The 21,587-nt window shown below is 38.5% G+C and overlaps 1 protein-coding gene across 3 annotated transcripts in view; it reads right to left on the reverse strand.

The window, feature by feature from the left end:
* Positions 1-1,780: 1,780 nt before the first annotated feature.
* The window catches only part of ZNF277 (zinc finger protein 277), a 41,872-nt gene continuing 22,065 nt past the window's right edge, over positions 1,781-21,587 (reverse strand). For all 3 annotated transcript variants that reach the window (XM_088165482.1, XM_088165484.1, XM_088165483.1), the window contains 8 exons: positions 15,190-15,281; positions 13,713-13,823; positions 11,710-11,842; positions 7,076-7,143; positions 5,801-5,897; positions 5,247-5,289; positions 2,929-3,103; positions 1,781-2,126 (listed from right to left, as the gene is read on the reverse strand). In XM_088165482.1, coding sequence (XP_088021608.1) covers positions 1,934-2,126; positions 2,929-3,103; positions 5,247-5,289; positions 5,801-5,897; positions 7,076-7,143; positions 11,710-11,842; positions 13,713-13,823; positions 15,190-15,281 — 912 coding nt within the window. In that variant the 3' untranslated portion in view covers positions 1,781-1,933. The remainder of the gene's footprint in view (positions 2,127-2,928; positions 3,104-5,246; positions 5,290-5,800; positions 5,898-7,075; positions 7,144-11,709; positions 11,843-13,712; positions 13,824-15,189; positions 15,282-21,587) is intronic.

Genomic DNA, 21,587 nt, shown 5'->3' on the forward strand with positions numbered 1-21,587 from the left:
TTGCAATTTCACTTTATTATATATCAGTCAAATTTTATGTTTCCCTGTAAGTGCCCTCCTGAGATGGGCTTGCCATAAAACTCATTTGTGTGCTGCTGCCATAGTTCTTTTGCTGATTTTTTTCCATTGCTCAACACACATCACTAATGTAAGCCCCATTACTCTTATTCCCTCAGCTAACAATCTGACTAAAAGGCAAAGACTGAAATAAATTTCCAAGTTAGATAGAAAATAACTGCTTGGATAAAATTACGGGGGAAAAAAAGGCAGCAACAGCCATTGCAATTACTGTATCAAATTGAGAATTTTACAAATGCAAGAAGTACAGATTATAGCTTATTTAAGATGGTCAGGACATTTTAGTTCAAAAATACTGGGCTTGTGCTTGCTCCCCCTAAATTTTTGTACCAATGCAAATGTATGATTACACCTGTCCCCTTTTTCTGTCTGTATTCTCAGCACCTGCTGCACTTCTTATATCCCATTCCCTCTTGACAGAGTCAGATACTGCTTCTGTCTCTGTTTCACTGCAGTTATGTGGCTGATCTGTCTTACTCAGTGCAGTTTCTGTATCTTCTTGGTCTAACTTATCTCCAAAGCACCTGGGCCTAAGAAAAAGTATGAAAGAGAAAGCAAAGAAAGGTGCTAGAGGGTGATGTGTAATGGCAGGAGAAAACCAGTTCAATGCAAATGAAAAGAAACTGATGCAAATAAGATTGCAGGGTGAATTAAGAGGGACATAGAAGCTTAGCAGAACATGGCTAAAGATTTGCACTTTAGCCCTTGCTCCCAGAGACTGCTTTATAATTCACAATCACCGTACTAAGACAAGAAACAACAACTCTTATTGATAGCAAGGAATTTCAGGTAACCAGGGATGTGCAAAGGTAAAGCCAGAGCTTTGAATCTTCTCAGGCAGGCAAGGGCACTGAGCTGAGACTTCCATTTTTTCAGCGAGTGCTCTAACACTGACCTGAAGAAGAAAAAAGAATGTACTAACACTTTTGGAAGAGGTAATACATATTATGGAAAGCTGAATTCTGGAACGACTTAACGTTTCAGGAATACTTAGGTTGGATCATCCTAGCAGGACCTATGCTCTGAGCAGCTTTACCCTATCAAGATTGAGATTCTTTCTGGACATGCTGAAGACCTTCTGCCACTTTGAGAACTTAAAAAGGAAATACAGCAATTTTTCTGGACTTGAGATTTTTAGGATTTAATTTGGATTATGTGTCTGCAATTCCCTAAGTCATTCTTTAACCTCTCAGTTCATAACCGTACAAGAAATCTACTTTAAATTCTTTGGATTTTTAATGTAACCAATATTGCAATTATTCTTATACTTTTTTAGACTATAGATTAGCAACTTATCATGCAGTCAAATATTCATGGGGCAGGCAGAGCTTTACTGATGTTTCTGAGCAAGTTTTCAGAATAGGCACCCTGTCTTAAATACTGATGATTAATAATACAGATATACAGATTTACTTTTATTTTCCAAAAGGTCTAAGGTAAAAATTAGCAAGATTTCCTTCACACACCAGACCAAGAATTACATTTTCTGTCTGCTCTCTAACAGCAGTAACCCATTGTCTTAGTTGTTCCCACCTTTCACAAGGTGGCCTTAAAATAGAACTCATATTCTGATTCATTCAGGAAAAATTTTTAAAAAGATGAAAAATACTAAAGCACTAATGGTATTTGAAGATCCTAGCAGAAAATTGAACATTCAATTTTAAAATCAAGCTAAAATTTAAATGAAGATAAACCAACAAAGTTACCACTTAAATTTTTATTTAGCATTCACTTTCTAATATTTGTCCAGTGATAATAACATTTGTGAATTTAACTGTATTCCAATAGTATAGAAATAAGGTAATTTTTTTGTCTTGCAGAAAAAGCACTAAAGGTCAGCCACTGTACTTCCAGGTCAAAATTTCTCCTGACTTGTGTTCTCTTTACACAGAAGCTGGTTTAAAACACTGCTCTGTTTGAGAGCTTTTAGACTGGATATATCTTCGCTTACAACAGGCACTTCTTCACTTTGATCCTCAGTTTGTGCATCTTCACTGTCTGACAGTGTACACAGGAGTGTATCATTTTCATAGGTAGGAAAATAATACCTGAAAGCAACAAGACATGATTACTAGACAGTCACACATTTTGTTTGAGAGGTTGAGATTAGAATTTCAAAAAAGCAATAATTAGCAAGTCTGGTTATCTGGAATGACAGTAAACAGCACACCCAAAAAATCAACTTTACAGTGCAGGTGTGCACAGTGTAGAAGAGTCGTAGAGAAGAGCTGACAACAAAGCCCTTCCTCCTATTTCTTCACCCATATGATGTTACAAAGCAGACTACAGATCCACATTTGTCCCTCAACAAATGCTGAACTGAGGTGTTTGAGTTAGAACACTCCCTGTGCTCTACCATCTGGTAGAGAACATAATTCTCTGGACCCATACAGCCTACTTAAGAATCTGAACCAGTGTTTTGTTACACTCTCGCTGTATTTTCCATGGAAAAAACTATGGGTAAACAACCAACTTGTTTTGATGCCTAAAGTTAGGTAGACGACATGCACGTATCTACATTAGACATGCAAAAGAAGGGATTTGACTTGGTTCTGGAACAATTTGACAACAACAAACTTCTGTAGCATAGTGACTTGAAAGTGCAGATCCCATGTATAGGGACACTGCATCCTGGATGCAACTAGAAGAGTCATATCCCACGTTCATTTTATCTTAAGATGGTAAAGAGATTTCTAATTCTGAGTAGTTCTGAGACCAATTATCTGGGCCACTAAAGTTAGGGACTTCAGGGCACTGTTATATTCACAAACCCCAGAACTTTCAACTTACTGTTTCATAGAAATTATCCAGTCAAAGTAGAAATTCTAGAAGAAATGTATTTGCCCTTACTGTGGTTGATCCCATGTAGACCTGGCTGGCAGGAATGCAATGTGTTTAGTCTCTTCCATATGACTTATCAATCCTCCTTTGGATTCAAATTTCTCCTGGCAGTTGTAACAACGACAATGATGGATTTCTCTTCTGATGAAATTCACTAGCTTTACTTGCTGATAGAAGTTCAGACCTGGGAGAGACAGTAGTGAACAAGTGCTTGGGCAACCTAAGTCTTAATTTAAAAATGCTTTCTTGGATTAAGCATAAGGATTGATAGGAGTTTACTGAAGACAGCACTGCCTGCATGCTGTATCTTAGCAAATTAACTGAATAAGTGTTTATTTCTAGCTGCTGGAAACCAATCCTTCTTTTAGCGAAAAAACTGAAAACATTTTGCTTCCTCTGAGTCTAAGCCTTCAGGCTTAGTGACAGAGCTCCAGGAGGAGGCAAGTAGGCTGAAGAATATTGGGAAATGAGAGAGAGACTGACTATTGGCATTTTCCCCTGGCTTCCCTGGGACAGGCCCAGCAGGCCCACAGGATGCACAGTTTGGAAGATTCCCTGCCCTCCCTCTGCCTGCCTGAGCACAGTGACATAAGGACGGGGCAGTGGTGACAAGTCCCTTCCTGGTGCAGCACACCTGGTCTCCTCTGGGACTGCCCCACCTCCCCAGGGGTAACAGGTGTGAGCCCCTGCAAGTGGAACCCAGCAGTGAGGAGGATGATGGTTCATCCAGCACAGAGGTGCCATCAGGGTTAAGTCAGTCTATGCCCTGCAAAAAACCTGTTCCCTTAAAAAAAAAAAGACAGGTCATTGTCACAGAAGGCTCCCTGCTGGAGGGAATGAAGGCCAAAAAAGCCAACCAGACTCACTTTTAGGGGAAATCCGCTGCCTCCTTGGGGCTCAGGTTAAATGTGTGATGAGAAACCTTCCTATCCTCATGTGTAATTATCTGTGATTCTTCAGGTGGGCAGTGATGAAGTTGCAACAAGAAGTCCTAGGGCAATCAAGAGAGACTGCAAGGCCTTGGGAAAACTAGTTAAGGGATCAGGAGCATAAACAGTGCTTTCCTCTGCCCTTCCAGTTGCAAGGAAAAATGAGGGAAGAAACAGGAAGAGCCAGCAGATCAATACCTGGTTCCAAGCCTGGTGTCACTGGAAGAATTCGGGGTTTTTGGATCATGGGTGTGTCAACACGACCCCAGGCCTGCTGGTGACAGATGGGGTATGCCTGTCTCAGAGAGGGAAAAGGATCCTTGCACAGGAGTTATCAGGGCTCACTGAGACATTTCAAACTAGATTTGAAGGGGGTAAGGGATAAAACTAGTTAGAGATGAGCCTGAGTCAGGATGTCAGTGTATTATGTTTGACAAAGTGAAGTGCTGGGTCCTGCTACTGGGTCACACAACCCCATGCAGTGCTACAGGCTGGGGGAAGCTGTGTGGTAGAAAAGGACCTGGGGGTGCTGGTGACAGCAGCTGAACACGAACCAGCTGTGCACAGGGGGCCAAGAAGGCCAATGGCATCCTGGCCTGGATCAGCAATAGTGTGGCCAGCAGGACCAGAGCAGGGATTGCCCCCCTGTTTGGCCTGGAGAAAAGGAGGCTCCAGACTGACTTAATTCCTCCCCACAGCTCCCCGAAAGGAGGCTGTGGCCAGGCAGGGGTCAGTCTCTTCTTCCAAGTAACAAGTGATAGGAGAAGATTTAAGTTGGATATTAAGAAAAGTTTCTTCACCAAAAGGCTTGTGAAGCCTTGGCACAGGCTGCTCAGAGAAGTAGTTGAGTCACCATGCCTAGAGGTATTTAAAATACGTGTAGATGTGACACTCAGGGACGTGGTTTAGTGGTGGACTTGGCAGTGCTGGGTTAATAGTTGGCCTCAATGATCTTAAAGGTCTTCCACAACTCAAATGTTTCTGTTCTACAGCAGAAAACAAACATTGGCCATACAAACCTTCTAGCTTGCAAGAAAACATTAACAGGCATAATAATAATAAAAACAACAAGAATTAAAAAAAAAAAAAACAAAAAAAAACTTCCAAGTCTCCAGCAGCCAGACCTGGAACTCATAGAGCAGGTATTTGTAGAAGCTACTCTGCATAAGAATCCAATGGGTCTACAGAAAACAGCACGCATCCTTGGCAGTAACAACAGTTCCATAAAAATAAAGTGATCTTGGCTTGCTTTTGTAAGCTGGCAGAAAAGTTTCCATAATGGAAAAGTTAAATGTCTCTACAAAAATAAATCCGATAAACTTGTTTTCCACTATTCTTATGATGTGGTTTTCTCCACACTAGTGGCAAATGCTGACAATTACAGTACCTCTTACTCACCATGCTCTGACTTTATTTTAGGAAAGTGAAATCCATGTGATTTCTGGAGAAAAAAAAAAAGGGAAGAAAAAAATCTTATTTCCACTACTTCTACTATTCCAAGTTAAAAATAGCTCAGCTTTTCATGGACTGACACCAACATATGCATATAGACACACAAGCATGAATGCATGAAACAAACCCCAAAAGTTTTGGTTCATCAGAAACTTTCACATTCATATTTAATACTGTTGAATAGTTTGTTAAAACTGAAATACAGATGCTAACCATAAAATATATTAAATCATGAAACCACTGTGATATCAAAGATGCTATTTCTTTACTGCCTATAACAGTTTGTACATTCACAAGTAATAGCTAGTCATGCTCTTAACGTAAAGCTTGACTTCTCTGCATGTTTTAAAGAACGGATGCTGGAGGTGCATGCAGTACTTGACTTCTGTGCTGAAGAGGGCATTCTAATGCAGCAGCTGACTTGACCTTAATAAAGATTTTACAAACACAGTTCTTAATTCCAAAGTGATGAAAAAACTGTTATTTAGAAGAAGTCTTACCTGCATGTGAAGATACAGTTTTTCTGTGGTGTCTGCTTGCTGCTCACAAAACAGGCAAACTGCACATACAGGATGCTCTTCCCAGTCAGACCAATCTCTTATGAATAAAAGTCAGAAAGATTCATTTAGTCGTGGAAAAGAGAAGAGACATTTTGAGAAAGGGGAATTCAGATTCTGCTTTGACAACACTAGAAATAAATCCAGAGAAACGGAGTATTTTTAAGGGGTGGAAAAGACAGTGTGGATTTATAGCTGGATACATGATTACAGTCTGGTGTAGTCAAAAAAAATTTACAAATTTGAGAATAACTGAGCAGTTAATATTGGGTAATTCCAATGCAGACAGGCATTTAATCCTACTTGAAACTGTCTGCACTCATAAACAGAAATTAACTTCAATTTCTATCCAGTTTGGCAAGTCATTAAATATTGCTTTTAGTATTTATTTTTCTAAGGTCTTTTAAAATCCTTGTATGCCTTTCTAATATTTCAATTCACCAGCCAAAGTCATAATCATTGGGCAGAGCTAACTCTAAGTATTATTTACTTACGAAATATTAATTACTCACTTATGTTACATTTAGACATGTACACAGAGAATACTTTACCAAAACATCCATTTAAATCCTAGTACTGCTGAGAGATAGAACTATTCTTGTAACCAGGTAGAGGAAAGTAAAATTAACCTCAAGTCACAGAGAGAACCAGGAAGATCAGGGACTTTGATAACCATAAATTACTTCCTGCTTATTCAGTTTTCTATGGCCAAGGAAATCACCTCTGCAGTGATCTGAGGGCCTAGACCACAGAAGAATGCAGAGGAGGTGGATGTTGCCCTCAATCAGCACTGCTGAGAAGCTTCTTTTGAAATCCTTCTTTAACCTCTAATTATTACCTTTTAATCATTTTCTTTCACACAATTTCTTCTTCATACTGACATTTTTTATGCTTACTTTTAATTTTTAAATTTGAGCAAAAGCCATTAGACTGTTTTCTGGTGCAAGAGTAAAAAATAATGTATTTTGTCTACATCACTACAAACCCAGAAAGCTCTTGTTTGAGCCCTAGGGAAACACAAAACAGGCTTGTGCTTGAAATATGAAGTGTACAGCTCTCATTGCTGAGAATGTTTTTAACGAGGACAATTTGGAGTTGATTTGATTGCGTTAAATGAATTTAAACTGTGTGCTAATTGTGCACAGCATTTTCCCTGCAACTACTTTAAAAAATAATGGTCCTGAAAGTCTGTGTAATGGGTACATGAGTGACTCTTACTCTTCCAGGTTATCTAGTAATTCCCGGTCATCCTCTGACTGCACTTCCTCCCAGGACTTTCCAAATTCCTGAGGGGAAAAAAAGAAAAGAAAAGAAAAGACCATTTCTTGTGATTCTCATCACACATTGTCACTCAACTGAACGATCATCTCAGAAGTCACAATCGATCTTATTTTGGAGCATTTCAGTATTGCTGCGAGTAAAAGGTAGTCATACAACATTGCTTTAGTAAGAATTTTTAAAATAAGAATTATTTTAATCTTTTAACAGGGCATTTCCCACACTATAGCTGAGAGGAAGATGATTTGGCACAGACCTCTCAAGTGTTGCAACACTTCCAAAGTATTCCTGAGGTGGGTATGTTATCACTGTCTCAAGTTTGCCCTCACACTTGCTCAATCCAATCTGCCTACCTTGCTTTTCAAGCAGCACCTGCTGCTTAATGCATCTGTCACACCTGAGGCTTCAGCTGGCACCAGGCAGGGCCTGTGCCTTGTTCAAGGCTGTGCCAGTGAAAACATGGTGTAAACTTAGCTACAGAGTGCTCCAGAAAGGCAGCGTGAGCCAGGGCACAGACCTCTGAGATAGACTCGTTTGTCTTCCCTCCTCTTCTCAGACATCAACGTAAGCACATCTATTCATGGGGTTCTGTTCCTCCTTTTACTTTCTGTCTTGTTTATTTATACCTTAAAGACCTTCAGCACGAAGTATATCACAATGCATTTGTGCAGCCTTCAGCACAATGGCAAGCACTCTCAGCATGACTGAGATAAAAATAACAGGCAATAAAAAGCTGAAGGGCTCTACTCAAATACTAGCAGTGATCTTTAGCTAGTGTTTTTCTTTCCTCACAATTCTTCTTGTCTTTAAAAACAAACCCAAGCAAACTAACCAGTAATCAGAATATATTTTTGAAACCATGCTTTTGACGGCTGTGGAGGATTCACAAAGATTATAGTTGACGACCTTGTCCCCATAAAATAAAAGAGCTTATAAAAAGATAATCCTTTAATGGATTTTATTAAAATGTTCCTAGTAATAAATATATTTAATAATATCCTTAGTAACAACTATGATTATTGCCTTTATGGAAGTTTGGAAAAAGAAGGAAAAGATATCCAGCATGTAACAATTTAACAAGAATTTTTAAAGTTGTTAGTGTCTATCAAGAAAATGATAAACAATTGTCTCTAGACAGCTCTAAACATAATGTCATCATCTATTACAGAATAAAAATTCTGTAATTAATTCAGTGATGCTACATGGTAGTGTGTGAGCTCTCTGAGTGAGAGGGGAGACTCATTAATGTCACCATTACTGTGAGATAACGTGAAGCCATTAACACCTCTCACCACATGTTCTCCCAGCTGCACACCAGCTTCCTATGTCTGCTAATGTTAACCCCTTAATCAGCTGATAGTGGCTCACAACCACTGCAAATGAAGACGAATGCTCACCATTTTTCCCTTTACCAGCTCAAAGTATATCAGCATAAGAGAGTATATTCAAAACAGCAGCCAGTACTAAGCTTCACCTTTTAATTGAAGGTGAAAGGGAAAAAACATGCCTGAGCTTTGTTATTGCCGACTTTTTTAATGGTATTTCTCTGAAGAAGGGGGAGAGGGAGCTTGTAAGATGTCTCCATTTCCCTCATCTATTTATATTCAGAGGGGAAAAAATAAGGAAAAAGCAAAAAGCTAACCAGGTCTTGTATCACCGGAAAATTGCACGGTGAATGGATAACTGGGAACACTGTGATGAAAGTGCCAAGAGACTGAATCTGAGCAATTGGGTGGAAAAGAGGTCTTTGAAACATTCTTAAAAATCCTTCAGTTTTTTGGTTTTATTTTTTAACACTTTTTCAGTTCTCCAGCTTGATGGGCATCTGGGACCAAGGGTGCCTTTGTTAAATATTCAACTTTCTTTGCTTTTTCATCCAAGATGCAAGAGCTGCCAGGAATGATCTCTAGAGATTCCCAAGAAATTCTTTACAAAACCAGAGAAAAAATGAGACTTGACATTGTTAATAGTTCAAACACTAGAAAATGCATAATTAAATAAACCCTGAAGGCCTTGCTATATATTCAAGAAAAAACAACTTTTTCTTTTGAACACTTTCTGTGCACCTCACAGAGAGAATGATCCTATAGAATAGTGAGAACCTGCAAATGTCTATGCTTTGATGATTTCCTCTCCCAAAATACGATCTAAAGGCACAGAGATGAAATGCTTCACTGGCAATTTACCTTCTCAACCTGAATGCAGTTCTACAGGTAGAAGGTCTGTGTGCCTCACTGAGGCAACACGCTCCAGCTTGAAAAAAAGTGAAGAGATGGGAGAAACTAGAAACAGCAGCTGGTATCTCAAGCAGTGTTCCCTAAAGAGCAGTTTCCAAACTACATGCAAATGGAGTTCCAGGCCTGTGGAGCTCAGAAACTCCAAACATATGTTGATTTCCCATGCAAATTTTCTCTCACCTTTCTTCTCACCTGTCTTGCTGTGATCATCTGAGTTATGTTATCTGTTTTATATTGCTGCAGAACTCAAGATGGTCTATCGATAAGGAAGAAGAGATGGCCTTACTCCAACATTAGTTAATCCATGTTGCATGAATTTCAATATTAAGCATTTCCCAGGTGAGGGATTTTATTAAATCTTGAACCATCATCAACTGATGAAGGGTTTCCCTTTACTATTTTACAAAATACACACCGCATAAATCAAAAGAGGCTAAATATAAGTAGTGGCTCCCATAATAAAATATTCTTCCCCTGTCCCCCAAGAGATAATAGTGATGACCTAGAGCTTGACAAAAGGAGAAAACACTTTTTTGTCTTTGAGAAAAATAAAGGCTTTATGAAACAGGTTTTCTAGTAAGTAGTATGTACCATTTTTCAGCTGCCTAGCTTAGTTTTAAGTGTATTAATTACAGCAATGTTACATACTGTAGACACATGCCATTAGTCAATTTGAAAATAGACATCTGGGCTTCCTACAAAGGATACTCTATACCTAAAAGTTCTGCTGGTACTAATCAGGTGAATACAGAAAGGAAGGCCTTATCAATCTGGGTTTGCATTGGTTCCTCTGGGAATAAGAGAGTTTTAATACTGCCTTCTGTTCTTTTATGGCCTCCAGCAGGCACCACAGATTACAAAGTTTTTCCCTCTCTATTTTTACTTGGCTCTTTGTGCAAGGTGTGTCATGGGGCCACAGGATAATACATGCAGAGAAACAAGGAAACTAGGTTGGAAGGTTTCTGGGTTTTTTTGAAGAAGATAAAAATAAGGAATTCTACATCTATATATCATGGATACATTTTTGCTCAGTTTTTCACACTCTGGTGCCGGTTCACCTCTCTGAATTAACACTTCAAGCCATTCTGAGGGATTGGTATAATCTTCCACACTTACACAATAGAGATATTTCAGATACAATATGTAAACCATGTTTGTGTCTTTGAAACTGTATAATCTGGGTAGTCATCTACCTCAATTTCCTGACCTACGATGGAACAGATTAAAATGTGAACAATGAATGCAAATGAGAGACAAAAGATAATTTAAAAAGATGCCATGTTCTGAAAACATAGTATTACATGCAGGACAAGCAGAGAAGAAAGAAACCATTAAAATTGCTTAATTACATTAAATTAAAATCTGTTAACTGCCAAAAGAGAAATAAATGCTCAGTTCTGTTGAGGATCTAAAAATATCTACCCTACACAGTTTCACAACTTGTTCCTCATTGTGCAGCAAATACAGGTCAGTTTTCTAAGTTGTGAAATTTGAATATCTAGGAAAAAACCCCCAGGTCTCAGATCATTGATATTTAAAAAAAACCAAAAATCACCAAAGGAACTCATTCTGTCTTGGGTAGAAGAGCATTAAACACACAAATTTTTGTTCTCAGTATTAATGTAACATGCATGGAGAGAAATTAAAAGGAAAGAGTAGGTAAAACAGTGTTTTATTTATAGCCTAGATATTAGCACATCTAGAAGGCCCAAAGACTACTTCAGGTGAACTACAGTTATTTCTGGGACAGAACATAGCAGCTTTTGAAGCAGCTCCCATATTCATAAGTTGACAGCAGCAAGTGAAAATCTGTTACATACACATGCACATGCTCCGAAAGGTCTGAGATAAAAAATATTTAGCAACATACACCTACCTGGAGCCTAAAAATTAACTGTTTTTCTTTCATCTCTGCATCTTTCATTTTCCTCCTCTTTGTATTTAATTTATTCTCTAAAGAGCACTTCTAGCTTAAGGTTTGTAGAAAACGAGCTCAAAACCAACTTGCTTTAACTTAGGCCTCCATTTATTTCTTTGCTCTATCTCACTTTCCCTTCTGTTTTTAAAGCAGAGACTGAGCACTAATGACATGATGATTAGTGTCTCTTCAAGCTACATTCTTGCATGTCTCAAAATCAAATCTCAACAAAAAATGTTTACTAGTGCTTAGTTTGACAATTATCCAGAATATCATACCATAACTGAGCATACTTCTTAGGAATCCTTCACTTGATTTTTGACCTTTATACTAATTGCTAGTTTGGATTTATTCACTTTTAACTAGATAATGTCTGTATCTCTTTAATCAATTTGCTAATCATTCACAGAACTACTTACCAAGTAATTAATGATATAAAATTTGTCATATTCTTTATTTTTGGCATTGATTCTGCGATGCTGCTTCTTTCTCATGTGATCTTTAAGTGTGTTTTTGTCTCTGAAGACTTTTTCACAGTATAAACACTGCAAGCTAAAATAAAAAAGTAAACAGGTCAACATGAAAATGGAAAATAGTACAAAATAATAAACTTAAATAAGTTGGAGTTTTAAATATATACAGGTATGTATACCTATATCTTAGGTAAGATTAACCTAAGCATGTCAGATCAAAGTAAAAGAAACAGAAAGCTTATTTGAAAACAGAAAGCTTATTTGAAAAAAGAATTACAAGATAATCTTAGATCACAGTAGAGTCAATAAAACAGAAACAACGACAGAAAATTAAAAATATAAATAACAAAAAAGTTTACTGTTTGCCCCATATACAAAGTGGGAGAAAAGTCTGATTACCCAAAGTAGGCACAGAAAGGCTGCTGATTGCTCACTGTGTGAGCTCTGTAACTCAGCATGGACTTACACTGACATCCAATCCATCCATAATTGTTTCTTTGTAATTCAGAGTGAAGAAAAACAAACTCTGAAAATACTACTTACCTTTTGAAACAATTTAAACTAGCTAAACAGAAAGTTTTTACAGCTCTACCTCAACAGGGAGGGCAAATGAAAGTTTGCTAGTGTGGTCAATGGGTTTTGAAATCCTAAGAAGTAAAATTTAGCAAGTAAATTCATATCCACACACACAGAAGTATATATAATTCACAGAGAGACATGCACATATGTACATGCATATATGAACATAGACATGAAAGTATTATTTAGGTGTATATACACATTACTCGAGAAGGTAAAAACATTCATTATCAAATGAGAATTTTACCACAGTATATCTTCCAGAGCAATTCAAACAAAACAAAAGTATATGCACTGCCTTAGATCAATAAGCATCATAAAACTGTTTTGGTTCCAGATTCCTATCAGATGTTTTGTGTGGAGCAGAAGTTCAAGATTCTCAGTATCATTTTGCTTTTGGAGACATTTGAGAAGTTTTGAGTTCCTCCTGTGCTTGCAGACTTGAAATCAAGATCGCCTTGCTGGTGAATCATAGGAATGATGCCAGAATACATCTATGAATTTTAATATCTGCTTTGCTCCACCTGCTAACAGCAAAGTGTTTGCTCTACTTGAGAAAGGCATTCCCATGAAGAGTATGGAAGACTTTCTGTCAGCTAACATAATGTAGTCTTTTTTGCCTGAAACAAGATTTTTCTCCCTTAGTAATTTATTCTCAGGTACTACTCTACTAGCATAGCTAATAAGTGTATTCTTAGCCATAAGGAAACTGGCCTTTCACTACTCTGGACACAATTTCAGCATGTGCATTAACTACAGAGAGGATCAGCTTTGAGTAAACTCCCTCTAACTGAAAGCCTCAGGTCCTACTGATAAACGGTACAGCTGCAAATTATCAGTGAGTACGGTAATCCAGGGCATTAGGCAACATCAACGATAAAGGAAAGGCATTCTTATTATGTCTTCATTTCTGGAAAAAGTTAACATGTATCTATCCCCTTGTGCACTGTGTTTACTCTGTAAGCAGTACAAAAGGGAGAGACCAAATATCCCACAGTAATGGTATATGGAGGCAAATGAAGACTGGAAAAGGACTCTGTATTCAGTGATTAAAGAGATGTTTAGCAAAAAGTTTTTCATGATAAGAAAGAACACTAGTGCTAACAGCTATAAGAAAAATGCATGTGCTATTATTGATGTCAAACTGTGCAACAGGTAACTGAAACAGGCATTTGACTTCATAGGATGAATTGTTACGAATTAGCTTTCAATAAGTCAACAAAGACTTCTAAGAGGACTCACAATAAATTTACATGCTCTCCTTGCTTCTTCTTAACAAGCCACAAATGTGGAATTAATTTTTACCTACAATTTCCAAGTTAAAAGAAATGCAACCCAAGTTTATTGCAAACAAACAAAACTCTACTTACTTGTCAAGCTTCCCCTGCAATACTGCCAAAAACTCATAGCAATTCACAATGTTATCTGGCAGCCCAATGTTAAAGGCATGCTCTCTTGCCATATGATTGAGAAGAACAGATCTACAAAAGACATTCAAATAGAATGTTACATATTTTTCGATATATATATATATAAGAATTATTCAATTAGTGATTAAAAATACACCAATGGCTCTAAAACTGCATAAAAGCCAACGTTCAATAAACAGTAAGAATCTTGCTGCCACTGCTAGGAAATAAGGAATGCAATTTTATTGGAACAGGAAGTTTTTAATTTTCAGCTCTGCTGAATGTTCAGTAACATTTCAACTGCTCCATCCACATGCATGAAATATAATCCTTTAAATTAAAATTACAGTATAGTTTATTTTGACCCTCATTGTTAGTAAAACTCATTCATTACCCTGTATAAGCAAATCATACTTCAAACAACCCTCTTGAGAAACTTTCTAAAAACCATTTGTCAGACTTCTCTATGCTGGTTAGCAGAGCAGAAATTCTTGGATGCAATGTGCTTTTACATCAATACTGCTTTTCACAGCACTAGCAACATGAATGGCACTCAAAAGTGTACACAAATGAACATAATGGATGTTCAAATAAGATATCCTTCCAACAGAGATATACTGGTTAATTCCTTAGGTGCCCAACCTCTCTATATGTCTTAGCTTCTGCTTTTGGAGACTAAAGAAATATCTGAATGTTGACACTTGCTTTTACCATTGCCCAGGCATGATTTTCAAACATGCACTCAGCCCGCCAGACCCAAGAGGAAGCAGAGGATGAAGTTCCTCTACTGTCATTAGACAGTAGAGAGGGACACTCACAGAACATTGGGATGACCTGCAGGAATATGACCCCGGGTGCTTCTACTCCTCCAGATTACCAGAACTACCCATGCATACTAGCCTCTCCAACTGAAACTGATTTACTCTGAATAAACAAAGTTTCTTTGGAGCATGCACTTCAATGCAATTCTTGTTTGCACTTGACTGATGCTGTAAAGTCCTCTGTCATCACTCTAATTTTCCTCTCCTCTTTTTCATTTGATACTCAAATTCACACTAGTTAGGTGAGCTTTAAATATGAAAATGTACAACTGGATAAAAAAAAAATTAACCATCACACTGGCTTACACAGCTGTCCTTGTCACTAAAACAGCTGCCAAAAAAAATTCTCTTTAAAATGGTTTGTTCCCAACTTCAGCATACTGGGTAGTAGAAATAATTGCACTGGAATAAATAAATAAAAGTTTGAGAAGTAGGACAGGATCTATTTAAAATGGCACTTCAGTTGAAAGAAATACTTAAACTATACTTTAAAGTTAATTCTATCTTCTGAGTCCTACCATTATGCATTAACTGGTTCAATGCCATTGAAAACATAAACAAAGATGCTGAGTAGATGTCAAAAGAATAAAACAAAGCAAATAGGGTAATAAACAAACCTGTTTCCTGTGAATTCTTGATCACAGAACATACACATACTATGAAAACTTGTGTCATATCTCTCCTGTTGTTGTTGTTCTAGAATTTCTCTCTATGAAAAGAAACATAGTTATTCAGACAAAACCATAATAATAAAATCATTCCATCATATAAGCTTATTATACATATTTATCCTTACTGGTAACAAAAAACACATAAAATTCAAATGTGCTGTTGGCACAAACCAGATGTTAGTATGTGTTGAGTGTCGGTTCTCACAAAAATTCCACGTTTTTCCAAAGGCAGTATGTGTCCCAGTTAAGTTCCAGTAAAATTTTCTTAATTTTACATACATGGTGCATGGACATAAACACAATCCACAGTGAGATCGTGCGTAACTATTGAAATAATTCTGTATAAAATATATCAGTTTAATGTTTCTACCTGGGACTCAGGTTTACCTCTGGTATCAATGAGCAGGTTTATGGGTAACCACCTAACACCAAGTAGAATGGCAAAATCAATCCTACATGGCTAATTGCAGGCAATCTAGAGTGCTTTCTCCTAACACAGAACACAGGCAGTTTCTGTAAGAAGCACATACCAAACCCAGGGAAAAAGAGAAGGTCATTGCCTTCACTCTGGCTCTGTTTAAGGTGGGGCAACAGGCTGGGTCAGACACTTTGCAACACTTGGTGCACGTTCCTAACAACAAAATCAAGCAGCAGGTGATCTGTCTCTTGCTGTAACAGCAGCAGCATGTTATACTGTGCAGTTACTATGCACTGCAGATGGAAAGGCCATAATCATCTGGGGCATGGGAGAATCAATGTCTGGATTAAAACATAGCATATTTTCAGCCTAGCAGCATACTACTCTGTACTTGTGTTTTAAGTACTGATAAGTGGGAAAGGATTTAATTTCTATGCAACATAAAGGTGCTACTGCCTGCTTTCTGACATTCAGAATCCTGACTGAATTTCTTAGGGGATTTTCTCAATCTTTTTATTTCTTTAGAACCTTCAGTGAAACTGTGTTTCTCATCAGTGTCTTTAGTAACTCTTTTATGTGGATTAATGCCCAATTTTGTCCATAGGATCCATCTGAATTCAGTTTTGCCTGTTGGTTAAACTCCAGAGAAGGCAGAAAAGAAAGGAAAAGAGAAAAGAAAGGAAAGACACACCCCTTAAACCCGACAAGAAAGGAGAGGAAGGCTTGAGCTATTGTGATGAAAGGCTTCCATGTGTCCTGCAGTGCAGACAGGCTGGTGTGGATGTACCACACCACATCCTGCTGCCCACTGAGAGATGGTAGGGGGCTGACACGGGCAAATAAATGTGCTGTCTACTTCTCTTCCACAAAAGCAGCATGCTACACCCAGTGAGGGGCAGTGGGGTGATGAGATGTCTGTCAAGAGCACATGAGAGTGCTGCACCTGAGATTCACTTGGCCTGGGGTCTGTGGGTGCTGGGGGACATGGGCACATTGTGCCACTTCCCCTTCCACAGCCCATATTCAACCACAGCACTTGGGAACTGTAGCTAAGTGTCTGTTACCCTGAAAATACAGGTGCTGAGGCTTTTCTGTTTGTTTTTGTACTACAAGGTGTGCATTTTATGTTGGAGTGATGTTCAGCAGCACCTACTTGCATTTTAGGCTGTATCTGCTCATGTCCTGCTGCATTATGCAAAATGTCAGCTCACAGAAATGTAAATTCCTATTTTTCAGGGCTGACTCTGGAAAGATGTGAATGGAGCAAACCTTGTCAGAGCCCTTCAGCAGAAATGCAATTAAGACTGCTCCATGTGGGCAGCCAATGTCCCATACAACATCAGCAGAAACTGGGGCTTTCTCTGATATGTGGAGCTGCCCCTCTCTCCACTCAGCAGCATGTTTGACCCTGTTTGCCTAACCTTGGATTTGCAACCATCATAAACACATTTTATATACTTTCTAAAAAACACTGCAAACAATATAAATGGAAATCAAATGCGGTCCTGTACAATTCACACATAAGATAGAAAGGGTTTGAACACTCACACTCATTTACAGTACTCCAATGTAGCTTCCTGATTTTAATTTACTAGGAGGGAGAAAAGTTTTCTGCAGTATTTGTTTGCATAACTCCAGATTGCTTACTGTAGCTCTTGTTGGCAGCTGCTCTCAGTTATGTCTGAGGAGGAAGGAGAAGCATACTGTGTTCTCCATACAGATGATGATACTGCTACTCTACTCTCACCCTTCCCATTTCCCCCTACACCAGCACAGTTGGCAGCTGGGAAGCTTTGGCTAACCCAGCATTGTTGCTTTACCAATTCACTCAATAGAGTATAAAAAATATTTTCCATGGTAGACCCTCCTTTTTATGAAATATTGGCATCTTTCATTGCTACTAGGAACCTTCCAAACCAGAAAGCATATATGATACTTGGACAGGTGAGGAATTCAAAGCACCAGTTCACATCAAATACAGCAAAAGCATTAAAGCTGCTCTTCTTCCCTACAGACTCTACTTCTTCTTTCCAACCCTCTATTTCGCTGCTGGGACTCCAAAGGGAGAAAAGCAATTACAGTAACTTACATAAAATGGAAATTTTTTTGTGCAGAGATATTCTGGTAATGTATGTCAAGCAGAAACTGAAGTTTTAAGGCAGGAAATGAGCAATTTGCTTAAATATTTGCACCAGCATCCAACTTCCTTGAATGTTTGGGGATGTCAGCATTAATTCATTGTTGATACCAAGACAAAAATACCTGAAACATTTAAAAAAATGTGTTTGTTTCCTTTTTAAATTGTTTTTTCCTGTACCTCACCCTTGATTACAACCTACTCCACAGAGACTGGGTTCAAAACTAACATTGGAATGACTAACTGGGACAGGTATAAGTGATTGTTCCTCTAGCTGTCCATCCCATTTGCTCTTAGGTTATTTCTTTCTTCCCTACTGCTCCTCTTCTTAAGTTGACTCAGCTACTGAAGTGCTACAGGCTAAAACCTACACCTGAAAAGGCTATAATCAATGACAGGTCAGATGACAGACTTTGAAGGGTGCTGTGACACTGATGTAGAAGACATTCTTACAGCTCATTCAGGAAGCTGAGTCAATTAAAACAAAGGAAGGAAGGAAGGAAGAGTTTCACGGTATGATGAATACTAACTATGTACAGATGTATGAAAAGAAAAAGAGGGCTGAAATTACATTAGACACATACCACAGGCTGCCAAGCTGAAGCAGAAGAAAGGTGAAATTTGTTTGAACTAAGACAAGCAAAAGAAGATGGAGATAGGCTAATACAGTAAAAGGAAATAGGCAAAACTGACCTTCCCCCACCCTGAAATACATCAGAAATAAACAACAAAAAAGAGCATCGATCCAATGCAGCAAGAGACCAAACATGGGCAAAGAGGCATGCTTGGAACATGCAGGGCTTCAGTCTAATTATGTCACAACTATTGAAGAAATGCATTTAAAACAAAAGAAAAAAGAACCAAGATAAGAAAAGGATAAGAAAGGGTTAAAGGTTGGACATTAAACATATTCAGACCTGACATAACTTACCCAACAGTCATCATGAAATCAGATAAAACTATTTCTGACCATTAGTAAGACAAGTCGTAATAAAATGATAGAGGATGGGCAAGATCCAGAGTGCTTGAGAAAAGCAATGAAATACCCAAAAAAGGTAAAGAAGGGCCTACAGAACAGAGAAGTAGGTTTTAACACGCTGACATTGCCAGCTACTCAGCAAGCACTTCTGATATTTCATTACACTAAACTGGACTAACATCTCCATCCCTTTCCATTGTCTATCTTCAACCTCCTGAACCTTGTCTCAGCTTAAGATTGTGACAAAGTGGGGACCATACAAACAGCTCTTCCTGGGAAGCTGGTACAGCTGGCAGTCTTGGTGATGACTCCTCTTCAGGGTCTTTACTTATTGGGAGAAAGAGAAGCCCCTTCACCTAAAACTACCAGTCAGATGATGGGTGAATAGCTGTATACATGACAGCAAGACAAGGTCGGCACTGTTGCAGGAAGTATGTATTTTCAAAAAAATAGGTCTGGGGATGTTACTTTTTTATTTAAACACCCAGGTGACTTATATTGACACTGCCTCTCCATGTATCTCTAGTTTTGCTGCCAGGACTTCCTTGCCTGGTAGTGCTTCACAACTACGAATTCTTTGTCAAGACTGTTTTTGCAAAGGACCGTATCTATTTTGTATTTCACAGCCCTGTCAGCTATTTCAGCAAGCTGTGCTCTCTAACCTACTTCAGGCTCATTCCTTGGCCTCTCTCAATACATCACAGTCACCATTATGTCTCTGCATGACATCCACTGTGGCTAGCTCCCTGCTGCAATACAGCCTGAAATATTTCTAAACTGGAGTTTCAAAACTGCAAAATGAAATGCTTCAGGCAGCACATTTTAAAGACAGCATTTCTCCTTGTTTGGGCTTGCTGTTGGAGACAGCAGTTAGGATTCAAAGGCTGCATAAAAATCACCATAAGCTGTATAGTTCTGTCTTTATTCTACACAACTCACATGAGCCCATTTAACAGCTCACTCTTAATTGCTGGACTTAGTCTGGAGGTAAAAGGCTTTACAAAGCAAAATATCTATTTAACTTGCAAGTCAACGCTCAGGAAATGAAAAAATGAACAGACTTTATTGCTTTAACTAAAGCAATGACTCCATTAGCCCCAACTACAGCTGCAGCTTGATTTCACAAAATCCTTCTGTAAAAACTAAGGATACAATTCTGATATTCAAAACAATGATAATTGCAAACTATTTCACACCATAATAAGAATGCATATTTCTATTTTTTTTTCCTAATTGAATTACTCTGTAAACAAAATCAGCAATTGCTTTGGGCTAAATTCTCCACTCACTCCAGAGTTTGAGGAAATGTCTACTTGCAGAGCAGATGAGATTGCTCACCTGCTAACAGACTCCTCATGCCCTTGGTAGTGCAGTGGAGAAAAAATTTAGTTGGTACAGGACTGCATAGTACAAAACACTACAAAATCAAAAACAAATGCCCTTTAAAAACCAAAAAAGTACAGTCCAATTTATAGCAGCCAGAAGGAATTATTTGTAATAAATGGTTGTATGAAATTATCAGCTGCACGATCAATCACAACCCTTTTTCCTCCCTCAAAGCCACAAACATGATATACACTTCAGAAACAAGTATCATTATGACACTGCATGCCCACATGCAAAATTCAAGATGCCTTTCACAACCCCAAAAGAATTGTTGAAAACCGTAAAAGATACAGGGAAGTGCAGTAATGATGCACTGTCAAGAACCACCAAATAGCATTCCTCAACCTCAAATCACCTAATCATTGAGGTTGCAAAGGATCTCTTTGATCCTTTGTTGAGAGCAACAAGTCCAACCTCTGTGTCCAAGCAAGGTCACCTCTACCTGGTTACCCAGAAGTATGCTGAGTTTTCTTTTGACTGTCTGAACAGAGGAAGAGTTTACAACCTCTCTGGGTAACTTGCTCTAGTGTTTGACCAGTCTCACAGTAAAAAAAGAGTGAGTTTTTTTTGTTTTGGGGGAATTTCCTGATTTTTAATTCATGCCCATTACCTCCTGTCCTGTTGGTGGGCACAACTGAGAAAAATCTGAATTCTTTTCCATTCATCAGGTATTTATATACATCACTAAGTTCCCCTGTGAGCTTTGTCTTCCAGACTCAACAGTCCAAGCTGTCTCAGCCCCTCCTTGTATGCAGGATGTTGCAGTCCCTTAAGCATCTTTGTGACCCTGCACCAGAGTTGCTCAAGGAAGTCCGTATCTTTCTTGTACTGGGGAGCCCTGAGCTGGACCCAGCACTCCAGATGTGGTCTCAGCAGTGCTCAGTAGGGGGGAAGGATCATTTCCCTTGACCTGACTGAAATACTCTTTGTAATACAGCCCAGGATGTTGTTATCCTTCTTTGCCATGGGTATGAACTCCAGCACAGGACCAATGAAAGACACAATGTAAGGCAGATAAATCAGGAGACAAATCATGAATGGTTTGGATAATACTAAGGACAAATTCTTCACTATCTCTTCTAATACAAAAATCTGCCAGGTGTGACATGACAGGTTCAAAAGGACCCAATAGATGGCTCTCTTCCAGTGTGTAGTTAATCTGAGCAACTCACTCCTGCAGGTCGTGGGGATCCTTGAAGTTTTTGTGGGTTCAGAGTTGGAGGCTCATATTGCTGAATTCAGAAATATTTTTTTTTCTCCAATTGAAGGAGACTAAGTGAAGTACTTCGGGAAAGGATCACTAGATCAGAAGACAGCACATATCAGAGACACTTAGCTGCTGTCAAGGGTAAGATACTGATCTAGACAAACCTTTTTTACTGATCCCTGATAGCTTTGGAAGGGAAGCATGCTAGGTATGAGTG

This window comes from Sturnus vulgaris, chromosome 5 (genome assembly GCF_052056855.1).
Source record: "Sturnus vulgaris isolate bStuVul1 chromosome 5, bStuVul1.hap1, whole genome shotgun sequence".
Classification (NCBI taxonomy): domain Eukaryota; kingdom Metazoa; phylum Chordata; class Aves; order Passeriformes; family Sturnidae; genus Sturnus; species Sturnus vulgaris.